The 14,511-nt window shown below is 43.7% G+C and overlaps 1 protein-coding gene across 1 annotated transcript in view; it reads right to left on the bottom strand.

Moving 5' to 3' along the window:
- The window catches only part of CHST15 (carbohydrate sulfotransferase 15), a 39,240-nt gene that overhangs the window by 7,257 nt on the left and 17,472 nt on the right, over positions 1 to 14,511 (bottom strand). Inside the window, exons 2-5 of the mRNA XM_026065651.1 lie at positions 10,041 to 11,082; positions 8,141 to 8,480; positions 4,939 to 5,085; positions 1,595 to 1,751 (exon numbers count right to left, since the gene is read on the bottom strand). Of these exons, the coding sequence (XP_025921436.1) occupies positions 1,595 to 1,751; positions 4,939 to 5,085; positions 8,141 to 8,480; positions 10,041 to 10,628 (1,232 nt within the window). The 5' untranslated portion in view covers positions 10,629 to 11,082. The remainder of the gene's footprint in view (positions 1 to 1,594; positions 1,752 to 4,938; positions 5,086 to 8,140; positions 8,481 to 10,040; positions 11,083 to 14,511) is intronic.

Genomic DNA, 14,511 nt, shown 5'->3' with positions numbered 1-14,511 from the left:
GGCCGAGAGGGCGGCGCGAACCCCTCGCGGTCCCCGTCCGCGTCGCGCAGAGCCCCCGCGGCGCCGGCTGCGCCGGCTCCTCCGCCTGCGGGAAGGCGCGTCCGCCTGCAGGCTGCCGTCGCCTAACGGCAGCTCCCAGGCCCGCTCCTCCGGGGACGAGGCGGCGGGKCTGGCGGGCTCCTCGCGGGGAAGGCAGCCAGCGGGCATCGCTCACCCCACRGGCCCGAGCTGCACCTTGTGTGAAGGGTTTAACCTCCCTGCTTGTTATTTCTAATCATCCATTAAAGCAAACCCATAATTTCCACGACTTGCTGACATCTTACGGAAAACTATGTGCTTGCAGGTGAGTTCTCCCTCCGCAGGGCAGCCGAGATTCTCTGTATTTCTTTCCATCTGTTTTTAATGCTGGGGACATCGGCACAGAAATGAAACCGTTGCCGATCGGGGTTTCGGCTGTTCCTGCTTCTCGAAGCCGTCGCCCTCCGTCGTAACCCATTGCGATTAAATGACCGCGCCGGGGCAGCCGCGCCACCAAGCGAAGGGACAGGGGACAAGCCGAGCGGGACGCGTACGGGCGCAAAAGCCAGCGCAGCCAGCGCGGCAGCCCCCGGGGCGGCGGTGCCTTTGCCCGAGGGGAAGCAGGTCTCCTCCCCAAAGGCAGCGCAATGCCCCGCCGCAGGGCAGGGCGYTGGGACGCCGCGCGGAGCGCTGCCCGGCACCGTGCCCTTCTCGGCCGCTGCGAGGACGCCGCCCCGCTGCCCTCAGCCCGCCGGGGCCGCTTTGCCCCCTGTGGCTCACACGAGCTATAAGCAACAAGGCAAAGGGAGGCAGAAACCCAAAGAAGCCAACGGGCTCTAACTGCAGCGCGGGAGACGAAGCTCGTTTTTCACCTCCCCCTTATCGCAGCTGGCGAAGAGCAACACCCCCATTGCGGCGGGTGGTTAAAGCGGTYGGGGGGTTGTCGGGAATTGACAGGACGAAGCCACGTCAGCCAGCTGTCCGGCATGAAATTCCCGTCTGTGACCTCCTGCGGTGAGGACAGGCCGCTGGAAGTTGGGAAATGGGTCTCCTGACCCATTAAAAAATGTTTGTATCATTTGTTGATGCTGGAGCTGCTTGCAGTATTTAATCATTTTAAGCAGCATGCCCCTCAAAGGCGGAAACCTTCTCATTTACTCCCTTGAACATGGACTGAGGCACTTCACAGGGCCACTCACGCTGGGTCACATAAGCGCAGCTCCATTCCCAGCCTAGCGGGCCCCGACGAGAGCCGGGGCATATTAGCCCAGGCAGCAGAGCTCTACTGTATTTGGCAAGGTGCAAATTACTTTGTTCAGAGTACCTCAAGTGTCCAGGCACGGCACTGGCTGTGGTATTTACACTCACGTTCCCCTCTTTAAAAATCACAGTTTAAAATTCCAAAGCACACAGAGCAAAAATCCTTGAGATTTCCTGTTATAAAGCAAATAATTCTGTCAAACACTGTGTGGACATTTAGTTGTGACCGAGAGAGAGAGCAAGGGAACAAAGTAACAGTAAGAAAAGTAATAAGAAGAAACTTGCTTGCACATTCAGCAATGCAATCCTTGCTCACCTTTCAACAGGATCTCTCAGCATGATGATAAGTTTGGCATTTGGTTGGAAGGCATGGATAAAATCCTGGATTAAGAATGGAGGTTCTCCATTTGTACTGTTGTCATAAAAGAAAATCCAAGCGTTGTTGTCCCACATTGTCGAGGCACTGGCCTCCCCTGGAAAGTAAAAAGCATCTCTATCAATAACTCATTTCATTCTTTGCATTGGCATGTATGCAAATCCTATATCCAGACTTTGAACTGCTGTAGACCACTTAAGAGTGGCGCTATTAATTTTATCGTAAAACATACTTTGCTGGTTCTTACAAATGGATCTGGCTAATGTTCTGCAGAGCTGGAAGACTCTCACTGCCTACTACTTTTATGAATGTAGTGGTAGTTAAGGCAGGTTTTATGTAATTTCACCAGAACTATTACTATCCACTAACCACAGTCCTTCCTGTTAGTGGTTAACACATGCAAATGCATTTGACTGGGGCTGGAACTGGCTGCACAGAACTTCTGGCCTCTCCAGCCCCAAGGCAGAAGGACCATGTAGCTTTCCAAGACCTTCATGCTCTTTGCAGCATCCTTAGGCTACATCCAAGAGTTGTTCTTAATGCTCCTGATCTCGGAGAAGCAAGCTCCTAATGAATTACATAATTTGCAGCAACCTCAGCAGGCAAGCTATTCCAGTGCTTCACCATCCAGCTAACTGGAAAGGTTTTCCTAGCACAGAGTCTACCTTTCTTGGCAATTTCAAGCCCTTGGTCTCCATAACCTTTTATATACAGCCTCTGCTTCTCTAGACTAAAGAAATACAGTTCTTTTGATCTTCCCTCACACTTCTCTGTTTGGTAGACCTCTGATCRTATTTGATCCTCTCTTTTGGATTCTCTCTAATTAGCTTGCATATGATGACCAAACCTGAACCCAGCACATGTGTAAGCGGATGTTCTTTTGTGAATCAAATAAAGGTAATGCATTTGGACATAAAGACTTTCTTCTTCGCACCGCAAGCCAGTGCCCTCCACAGAAGTCTTTTCAGCTGTGGCCATTCGAAATGCCGCCGGAGTCTGCGGGCAGCCCAGGAGCAGGGAAGACCGCAGGCACCCGGCAGACCGTGTGCGGCTGCGCAGGCGGGGAAGGAGCGAGTGCCATGGTCTCAGCACACCCCAGACCTCCAATTTGGAGGCAGCAGCTCCCTGGGAGGCTTAGATGGACACGCGCGGGAGGCAGCGGGTCGCCATCGCTGGGCCCGGGCTCTCCRCCGTGCTGTAGCTACCATGGGATCCCACCTACCCATCTCGCCAGCCCTGCTGACCGCAGCACGCTACGTGAGCAAGTCGGACTCTCCCTCTCACCCAGGAACTCCTCAGCTACGTGAACGTATGACGGAGTCTAACTTCTACTCCGACTGTGAATAAAAGCTTCCTTTCCATACTGGGTCCTTCTTAACTTGTGTGGGACTCAAGGTGCTGGTCTAAGGTGGTCAGCCCAGGACAGCCTGGTTCAGCAAGGCAGACCTTCTCAGAAGAAGATGACTGTCAAGAATTAAAAAGGAAAAGTAAACTCACTCTGGCCTCTGCTGACCACAATTTTAATTTCCTGAAGCAGCCAAAACCATTAATACCTCCAAAGAGAGAGCACCATAGTGAACATGAGATAAATTAATCACTGCTGCAGGAATTTTTATGCCAAATTACTGCAGCACAACCAAAAACGTATTAATTTTTCTTATGGACTTGAAGAACATATGACTTACTAAGTTGCCTAATGAATAAATGCATGACCTCTTTATTCTGTCACTAATGGACTAAAATCCTGTTGTGTTTTCACAAGACATTTTTGTGAATTTATCATATTAATGATCACATATAAGCAAGTCCTTCTCAGAATGCCTCAAGCTAGATCAGCATGGCCATCTTTGGCTCATCTCTAAGCAGCCACTGTTTTATTTGGGAAAACACAATAATTACCCACTAAGTAATAATATCCAAAGAAGCTTAATGTTTCAAAATAATGTAACATGATGAGCTAAAGAAATGTTTATAGCTTTAATTAGATTTCTCTTTCTAATAATCTGAAATAAGAAAATGCAGGATTCTAAGCAAATCTTATCCTCATATAGCATACAGATTCATCTTAGATTTTTTTTTTGTTTCGGGGCTTTTTTGTTTTTTAAATCAGGGTTATAAAAACTGACTTAATGAGTATAATCATTCAGAACTCTTCCTGTAAACTTAATAAGAAAAGCAAACATAACCTTAATGCTATAAGAAATGAGAAAGAAAAAAAAACCATGAACTCTAGAAAAAGCTGCAACAGGAGGTAAGTAATCAAAGATGTATGTTGCCAATTAGATTAGTGAATTTAATTAGTATATGCATTTCACCCGAGAAAGAACAGGACATATTATTGTAAGTACGAGGAAAATATGCAGATGCCCTTGATGGCAACATTTTGCAAGACCTCATCTTGCAAATTTTGTTCAACATTGAATATTTAATAAAGCAAAATGATCGACCTAAGTGGGGGCTGAGGAAGTATCAAATGAATGTTACTGTGGCTGAGTCTGTGGTTTAAGCTACATCATACMATAGGTTAAAACTTTGGTTAGATCTGATTAGCAGGGTATTCCCTCTGAGCAAAAACCAGCAAAAATCTTGCCTCTATTTTCTGTAGGATAATGACTTCAGGCCTATTTCAAAACTCTTTTCAACAGGGAACTGTCTCTTTTGCCCAGCTAGTATTTTCATGGAAAGCATCTGGTTTCCCTGGAAGATTTTGAGGTGACAAAGTAAGCATGGTAAAACAGTGAAAACTCCCTCCCCCTCGATTTTCTGTTTTTAGCAAAGAGCAGAAGTAGAAATTGGACATTCCTGCCGACATTTCTCATGGGCAGTGATCTGCTTCCACCTCGGAGCTTGAGAAGAGCCGCAAGGAGCGGCGTCTCTATCACGGCAGCTGTCTCCAGCCAGCTACAGGATTTCTGCGGCACCCATTTGTAAGCAGCAATACCACTACTTATTTATTACGCTTGGGACAAAACACACATCGTTGCAGCACTGGAATCTGAAGCTACAGACAAGGATCCTGTGGCTATAGCCAAGTATCTCCTACTGAAGACAAAATGAAAACTATGTTTGAAGAAGTCATCAGGGTCTTTGTTTTTTTTTTTTTAAATTATTAAATACTGAAGTGAAAAAGCAAACACTTATGCACTACCGGATATAGCAGAGAAAACTGGCATGAGTGGACTGGTGCTGTGAACTGCTCACATCTGGGAAAATGCCCCTCTCATGAAAACGCTGCAAACCTGGAGATACAGACATCTATGCTGCAGAGGCAGTATCTGGCCTACCAATAATGATGCTGTTCATCTTGCTGTTTTCTTTCGCTGCTTCACTCTGCAGCACACCCTGAATCTGATGCGCTGCTAAGTCAAACAGATCAAGGTAATCTTCCACTGGGTAGCGATCATGAAATCCATCCCTCAGACGAATGATTCCTAAAAAACAGTGGAGAGAGAAGATAAATATGGCAGGGCCAGATTAACCGATGGTGTAAATCAAGACAGCTTCACTGACGCTGGTGGCACTGAGCCAGCTAACGTCAGCACAAAATTAGACCCGTGGAGTGTAACGTTCAGATAAAAGTGCCAATAATGAAGTAGCTGAGATCCAAGATACTATACGATTAAGCCATAAATTCACACTGATAGGAAATAACTTGAAGTGTTCTGCTTTATAGTTCCTGCATGAATAACTTGCATTTATTTACTTCTAAATTTAGCTTTTGGAATTAATATAGAAGACCAGATTCTATTTTCATTTACACCAATATACACTGGAGTAATATCAGACTCACGCTAGATTTAACAGACAGAGAACAGACCCTGATGCCAAATACGCACTTAACATGCACTTACTCAAACCAGAAAACTGGAATATCATTCATATGCTTATCTTCAGAAGTATGAAAACAAAACTCCCAGAGCATTCCCTACTTTTGTCCTCTCCCTCCTTCCCTGCACTGCAGGGTGTTTTCAATATGACCGGCCTCCTTCCTGCATTTCTCAGCATCTCAAGCCATGTCTGTGGGTTTTTACACTCCTTGTCCCATTCCTCTTTTCTTTCTACCTGTAGTCCCACTTCACTTTCTGTAGCACGTTCCCCACGCCCGTCCTTGCATTCTTGCTTCTTACTGTAACCCAGAAGAGTTTCTCAAGTGGGGAGAGGTCAAGGACAGCAGCAGGAAGGGAACCGAGGTGGAGCAGTGCTAAACGTGTGGAGCAGGACTCCTCAGCTCTGCCTTTCCTCTTCCTCYGAGGCCATTATGAACAGATCTATGGGGGAGGAAAGCTCAGCAAGGGACTCCTCTGGCCCATTCCCTCTGAAGAGAATATTCCCACTCAGGAAAGTGGGATTATTGAGGGTAAGCTCAGCAGTATATTTTGTTTCGTTTTTCAGGGTGAAAAAAATAAAATTCTACCATGCACGGTGCTACATAGTGCCTTGATTTGATGTCACCCACTCATGGGAAAAGAAACTGCGGCTAAGAGCAGGAAAGATAGACAGACGGCCGCGCTGGGACAAAGCCCAGCGGAGCATTGACCATCCCAGCAGAATGGGAAAGGGTGGTTTGTCAAACGAGGTCTYCCCTGGAGGGCTGGTTAGCTTCAGCTGATGTTAGTCGCTCTTGTAAAAGTCCACTGAATCACTCCCTGCATTCACACACCCAGCGACAACCAGCACAGCATCCTCCCTGGAAGCTTTCCGAATCCAAAATTCACTTTCTTCTTCGATCTGACTTTTCATCTTCAGGTCAGGAGGAAACTCTCATCATTTATCTTCAGTCAACTGCTGRCTGTGATGAACCAGTTTCTTCTCGTGGCACCTCAAGAGGCACCACTGTGATCCTCTTGCTTGACTTCATAACTACCACAGGTCCCACAATTCCCCTATTTCCTAAACTAGAGCTAATTATCTCAAAAGCAAAACTTTTTTCCATTGTATTCCTTTAACTCTTAATTTATGACAAGCATTTAGAAAATGTCTAAAATATCTTAAAGAGAGTCAACTGTATTAAAGAGAAAAAAAAGTGGATGAACTCATTTACATCTCTAGTTTTACAACTTCACGTGCATATACTAATGTACACAGAACATTGTTACACAAAGAGACATCAGTTTGCATCTCAATTTTCTTTTCTGTTAATGAGTATTTAAAATATCTATGATACTGGTGATACACAAAAACCATCCAACAAAGATTTCATTAATATTTAGCTCCACCAGTCAAAGGCTGCTTTACCAGTGGTAAAACGAAGCAGATGAGGAAAGCAGAGCTTTCTACCTCTGAGCCCGCTTTCTACTGCACTACACATGAACCACTGCTATGAGATCGGTATGGGCCACTTGCTTGCAAGAGAAGRAATACAAAGATATATAAAGAGGCAATGCAATGGCAAATCCGAAACAGAAGGGAAGATACCGTCACCGTAACACAGCCTGTGTATTCCCATCGGAAATAGTACCGCCACAGCCAGGCCTGTGAGCTTTGGCACCAAAGTCCTGCAAAGCGAGAGTGTGTGGCAGCACGTCACAGCCCGACCCAGTCCCGAGGGCAGTGGGGAAACAGAGCGCCCGGGGGGCCTGCCCAGGGAGCAGCATAAGCATCCTCGCGTAGAGGAAAGCGCTAGGCGTGCAGCCGTCCAGAAGCGAAACCCGGCCTTCTGAGCCTCAGCCGAGTCTTTAACCACGACATTGCCCTTCCTTGGCTCCGGGGGAAGAGAGAACGAGGAGGACATAAACGCTTCAGATGGATAAAACAATCCTCCGAGGCCCAGAGCGCTCGGACGTCTCTGAATGAGCAGCCGCGAAAGGTGAATGTGTCCTGCTCAGATCAGCCGTGATCTCGGGTACTGCGCGCTGCCTTCGGAGACCGAGTGTCGCTCCATGAAAAGCTTGATGCCGTCCAAGAAAAGAGCATCAAAAAAATATGTGCAGGTTCCTCAATGAGAGAGGGCTTTCTCAGGCAGAATAGCTATTTTTGTCCATATTTTACCAGAGCTGTAACACTAATGAAGCTTCTACCATAAAACACAGCTATATTTGTTGAATCTTAAGGACTGAAGCCACCCACATTTCAAATACTGATACATCATTTACACATGTAGGAAAGGCTTTGCATAAAAAGTTAATATTACAAAACTATTACCACTATTCTTTAAAACTTCCATTATAACCTAGTTGCTCCTCTTCTTGYTTTTCCAGAGTGCACAGACTAGGTTTGATTATATTTTCTAAATTTTCCAAACCACTGCAAATGACCCAAATGAAATGTACATTATTGTGAAAGTTTTAATGCAAAGTATCATTAAACAAAAGCAGACTAGAACATTTTGAGTATCTGTAGACCAAAATTTTCAGAAGTATTAACTTCAGTGGTTTCAAGCGAAACCAAAATAGAACAAGTCCATAAATTTCATYCCAAATATACACAAGAAATTTCAAGGTTTGACAGAGACAAGACCTCTGAGTACTTGGGTCCGCGTTTACTCACCAAAGCGCTTTCTTGTCCACCAGTGCGGTTCCTTGATGGCTGAGAACCGAACATCAGGGTGCAGCCTGAGCCGGTCATAAAGGTCTGTTGTTCCACACTTGGGCTGGCCGATAATGTAGAAATGGGGAAGGCAGCGCAGCCGATAGTGTTTGTCCTTATAGTGATACAAGTGGTTCCAAAATACCTTCCTGAGGTAATCAAAGATGGTGCGAAAACGCTTTGAATACAGTGCATACGAGTTTGTTGTGTACGGATCTGTGGTTGTGTTTCCTCTGTACTCTTCATACCAGCACGGATTCTTGCTATTTGAAAGGAATTTATTAGGAATTACTGAAAACATCTGCAACATAAAGAACAACAATTTCAGTCAAGGCAGCAAAAAATTTAGTTATATTTAGTTATACACCTTACATGCACTCAGTATACTTATTCAGTTACATATAGCGCAGTAAGAGAAAACAATGGAAACAACATGTGGACATTTTTATTCTTATTTTTTAAATACAAAGGTGACCAAACTTATTGCCTCTGATGACACTGGAACCAGATTCTGGGCAAAGACTTGGCCAGGGAGAGTATGTTCATAAATCCATTGATTTTAAGGCCAGAGGGACCTCCACAATCCCCTTAGCTCCCCTACAACCCTCAGATTCAATTTTTAAAGTCCTAGTTGCCAGGGTGATCACCTTCCTAATATGTAAGTAAATACAAATGGATCCCAGCAACCTGTGATTTCATTAGAGCTTTGACGGCAACATGCAACCACGCTACAGAGTTTTGCTAGATCTCTGCTGGCTTCTCACAAGACCAGTTTTAACCTCTCTCCAAAATCCTCTGGAGAACAGATCACGGAGGCCTCGGAGTGACTCCGGATGCACCCCTGGGGCTTGGGCAAGTCAACGGCAGTTGTCCCGGAGAGGGAGAGAAGGGTAATGGAGTGGGAAACAGGGGGAAAGTGCCTGAGGAGGTATCTAGAGGCAGGACAGGAGGGAGCAATTAAGGCCCGGTACGTATRTACGGGTTCTACAGAGCTTCTCAGCACATCATGCCACCTGGCTACATGCTCAAAACAGCCACCTCCRCAAACAAAAAAAAGAGTCTTGCTGGGAATAGCCACACTCAGMCTGATCTTTAAGAAAGCAGCTGGGTCTCCAAAATCTGAAACTAATTTTCCATTTTATTACCCCATTAGAGAGCTCACTGAACTATCATCATTAAGGAAAAATTGAGAAGCAGTTGCAAAATCTCAGCAACTCTCCTGCAGTTGTTCCAATTTAACTTAAGAACTAATTGACAACTAAAAGCCTCTGGTTGTGCCTCACCTCAGTGGGGACCGTGTACTGCAGGTGTGTGCCCGAGCTCATTCTTTATGCTACAAGGGCAGCAAACCTCGGCAGCAGCAATCTGCCGAAATCTGTAGTGCTAATTTAAGAGATACTGAAGACAAGATTACAAAAGTAATTATTAGGAGGACTGATTTAGCCAACTTTGTAATAATCGGATCATATTAATCTCCAGTTATTCATTCTGAAATACAAGGTTTGCAACGATCAGGTTCTCAGGTGGCTTTCTGGTAATGAGCCATTAGACGGCTCCTTTCTTATTTAACGGTTAAGGTGACTGGAAAATCTGACCAACTCAGAATGATTTTGGATGGGACAAGGTTAAAACACGATGCATTTGTACAGCTGACCTTGTTTCAGGTGTCAAGACCATTTATATATCTATTTTGCCTGTGACCTGGAAGGATGTGATCTATAGTATCAACTTTTCAGGAGGTATAAGTCAACACATGAACATCAGAGGAGCTGCAGGTTTTTTTCTCAGTAAAAGATTAACCCAGAATTCTTGGAATAAACAAGTATTCAGCAGTGTCAGACAAACTTTAGTTCATACTTACATGGGGCTCCTGTTTCCTCAGCTCCTCTAAATCAGGGCGCTGTCTCGTTATAAACTCTATCTTTGAAGTAATAGTGTCAATAATTAATTTAATGCTTGGATAATCCTTTACGTATGAAACATTAATTTTAGAAGGCTGGTAATGGTCTTTCATATCACTGAGGCTTTCATTGTCCATTAAGCTGGGATTGCTAGTAAAAGCTCCGTAATGGAACGGCGACGGTATTAACAGCAGCCCGTGCTTGGCTCCAGTCAGCACGTAGGATGCCATCACTAGAGTCATTATAATCAGCCCAAATATCAAGCTGCATAGCTTCCCCTTCCTCAGGCAGAAAAGTCCGTTCCAGCTCTCACTGTGATCAGTCCTTACTTCCAAGACTGCAAGCAACTTCATCTGCCTGCTGTCCCGGTACGAAGCGACCTTATTTTCTCCTTTGCAAAGAGGACACTTCTGGTTACTGTGATTAGGTCCACGGCATCTGAAACACTGTCTGTGCAAGTCATTTGGTAATAAATGTATGCAACAATTAATGCAATGCCTCATATTAATACTGTTAAACCACTGTATTAATGAGCCAAGCACAGCCATAAAAATATTTCTGAAGCACACGAGTCATCTTCTGTCAGTCTGAAGTTACTTAATTCCTTGAGTGATTCTATGAATACTCGGCAATGCAAAAGGTCAGGTTCAAACCAGAAGAGTTAAAAACACTCTGACAGTGATATATATCATATACAGGAAAAAAAAAATAGATGTGCTATGGACGTGGTTTCCAAGAGTTTGGCTCAGCAAGAGGAATGTGGTGAAGTGAGAATCAGCTACAAAACTTGCTCAAGTTTTTCCCATTGAACAAAATGAGAAAGAAGAAAAATCATTACGTATTGTGAAAATATGCAAAAAGTAAAAAGAACTCATTGTCCTCTGATTTATGCTGGAATAGGCAAACAGGGGTAGAAGTTCCCAGMTACTCTTAAAACAAGCGGGTTCCAAACCAGACTGCTGCTTCTCGAAGCGTCATCTTCTTAGAGATAGCTTCAAAGACCTAAAGAAACAAAAACATATATACAGATACACACAAAACTATTTTTGAAAACTAAATAGGGATGGTCGAGCTAGTGCCTGTGAATGATGAAATGCTAGCTAATTAAATTATTTTTCAGACGAAAATTAATTTCTCTTATAATYAGCTGCACTAAACCAGAAAACCATCTGGTTGGTTCATGGGGCATCTAAATGTCCAGATTCRCTTTTTACTATTTAAATGAAAATACATTTTCCAAGTCACCGTAATCAAAATATGAAATAGGAGACATGTCTGGCAATTCACACTTACCAATTTTAACAAGTCCCAGAATTTTGCTGTTTTGCCTTTAGTTCTCTCAACATTTCTTTCGAATTCTGAAGAAGCAGTGATATAACCCTAGATAATAACTCCTAGTTTGTTCCTATAAAAGTGTCCATAAATGCCAATTATTTCAGATCCTGCATTAGTCATTTCTATTGCTGCATTTCTACATGAGACACCAAAGTCCTAACATGAAATTATTTATATTCTAGATTTTTCTCCCACCTAACACTGTTACGTAGTGGAGAACTGAGTCAGTRCAAGCAGGCAATGTCCAAGCGGCCCTGGGAATGACAGGTTGAGGAAGGAGGTCTTCCTTCCCCAGAAACTTGTAGTTAGTGCTCAGAGGACAGGATGTGATGCAGGCTCTCCTATCAGTGTTAACACTTCCTTTATGTCCAGAAAGGGACATATGTGCAAAAAGGGAAGTTTGCCATTATCAGGTGATAAAAGCTAAAATAAAAGTATTTCCAAAGTATAACAATCACAGAATCACAGAATGGTTGAGGTTGGAAGGGACCTCTGGAGATCATCTAGTCCAAACCCCTGCTCAAGCAGGGTCACCTAGAGCACATTGCACAGGACCACGTCCAGGCGGCTTTTGAATATCTCCAGAGAAGGAGACTCCACCACCTCTCTGGGCAACCTGTTCCAGTGCTCTGTCACCCTCACAGTGAAGAAGTTTTTCCTCATGTTCAGATGGAACTGCCTGTGTTTCAGTTTGTGCCCATCGCCTCGCGTCCTGTCGCTGGGCACCACTGAAAAGAGTCYGGTTCAACAATACAGAAAAAGAATTTTTCTTTCCCTAATGAGCTTATTCTATAAATCAGCTGAGGCAGGTATAAAGCATAGCATAGTCATTATTGACTATATTTAAACTGAAGGGAAAGAAATCAGCATAATCCTCCTCAAAGAGACTAGTCTTTGGAGCTTCTCTAAGTGGGYGTGTGATGATTTTGACAGAAGTCTAAAAGACTAGAAAGACTAAATCAGACTCACATGTGTAATTTTAAAACCAAAAAGGTTATGCTTTCATATACATTAGTTATCCCAAAAAAATAATGTCCAAAAGAAAAACAGAGCAGCTGCAGAAAGCCAAGGAGAAAGAAGGATCCAACATTTAAACTAGAAAAGAGATCTCCAGGTCTCCAACAGAAAATGACAGCATCAGTCACTGCGGAGAAGACAGATGAGAAGGGAAGTTCTGAAAACAAGTGAAACGTTTCCGTTTGGCAAGACAAAAGTCCAGGTAGCAATGAGGCATTTGAGCAAAGGTTTTCACGGAGGACGCAAAGGAGACAGGAGGAGCTTGAAGTGCTGCCAGGGCAGACTCCAACATGATCCACCAAGGTCATCAAGGAAATCATGAAAACACGGATAGTTGCCCAAACGAGGCTGTACAAAAGAGGGAGTGGAGATGAGGGCCCTGGCAGTCACACAGACAAAGGTAAGAACGTTAATTCTCAAATTTTTAAAAAGAGCTACCAAAGATACACTAATGGATACAGAACATAGGACCTGTGTAAAAAACTGCATAAGCTTCCCAGTCCTATGAAATTTATGTCCATTTGTATGTTAATAAAATGGATTGGGATTTATTGAACTCTTATCAGGTGCAGACACTTCTCATGAAACGCCAGTATAAATATTATGAACTCGAGGAAAAATCACATTAACTACATCTTTGACAGCTGAGGAAAACGCCTTAATGGGAAGCAGACCAATGAAGAAAGAGAAATATGCTTATGCTACAGCAAAGCTGAGATCTTAATCACACCAGTCATGAAAGCGGATTTAAAGTCCCACCAGCACCCGTAACTCTGCCAACTTACGCATATGTGCTACAATAGGCTGTTTTATTAGGAGAGTGGTTGGAGGACCTACCACAGGGCAAGATGACATATTACTCAGCTAATAGAATAGAGAAGATGATTTTTTTTAAGCCGCTAGTTACAGATGTATTATTTTATAATTATTTCCTACTGTCACGTTCATGTAATAAAAAACCCAACCGTAATAAACACATAAAACTCAGGATATAATTCCCTGCTGGCACTCCCTTCCCTTTCTTTACCAAGAAGTTTTAATTAAGTTCATTTCCCAATCTTTTACTATGAAATGAAGGATGTAATAGATGCACTGTACCCCAGGAGATGAGGATCTTCCCCCATGTAAGCAGCCCATGTTCTCCTGACTTGCCCACCTAAATCTAGCAGTCAAATGTATCTTATCTTTGTTGCTTCCACTCAACATTTTCAGTAGTCCTAATAACATGTATACTTTACCTTTTCTGTATTTCAGCGTTTAAGTAGAAGGATGTAAATTTTGAACAGAAGAAAAACCATGAAACTTGAGTTGGTAATAAACAATTTATGCCTTGTTTTTATTTTAGTTGCAAAACTGCTGTCAGTTCACTGGCAGAATATTACTTGCTTTACACAATAAGCAGTGTCTTTGTATATTCTTGAATAATGTAGCATGTAATTTCCTCTTGTTGAAAGGTATGGTGAATTATTTATGATCATGCCTGTACGGTATTTGCCTGTTGTACATAAACGTATACCAGCTTTAACCACAAAGCAGGAGTCAACATAAACCTTCTCAGACTCCTTGGCCAAAAGGCAACCCACCTTGTGAAAATAAGAAGCTTTGGCAATCTCAAAAGTCAAAGCATGGGCTAGATATTAAAGAAGACACACAGAGCAGAACGGGGAAGAAGCATCAGCTATCCTACATTTCAATCTACTCCCACCGAAGCCAACGGGACCTGCACCACTCTTTTAAATTGAAGCAAACTGAAGCTGACAATTACATTTATAGGCAACAGAGGTTTTATTAGGCCAACTGGTGAGACTTTTCCTTGCCAGCGTCCTTTGCAATCCCTTCCTTACATACAACTACTCAGCGTTGCAACAGCCGGACTGCCAGYGGGGCTGCAGCGCGCCAGGCAGAAGGCTGGCTGCTAATGCTTAGACACGCAGAAAAAGCAAAGGGTGCAAGGCAGAGCTGTCCGTAGGAGCCTTGCTACAAACCTGCTGAAAATGGAATATCCACCACATTTTAGTTGCTGCCATAAAGAGAGCTATACAGGGCAAAAAGACAAATTTTATCAAAAATGAAAACAAG

This window comes from Apteryx rowi, unplaced genomic scaffold (assembly GCF_003343035.1).
Source record: "Apteryx rowi isolate R43461 unplaced genomic scaffold, aptRow1 scaffold_23, whole genome shotgun sequence".
In the NCBI taxonomy this organism is placed as follows: domain Eukaryota; kingdom Metazoa; phylum Chordata; class Aves; order Apterygiformes; family Apterygidae; genus Apteryx; species Apteryx rowi.
This window is presented reverse-complemented; position numbering and strand designations above follow the sequence as displayed.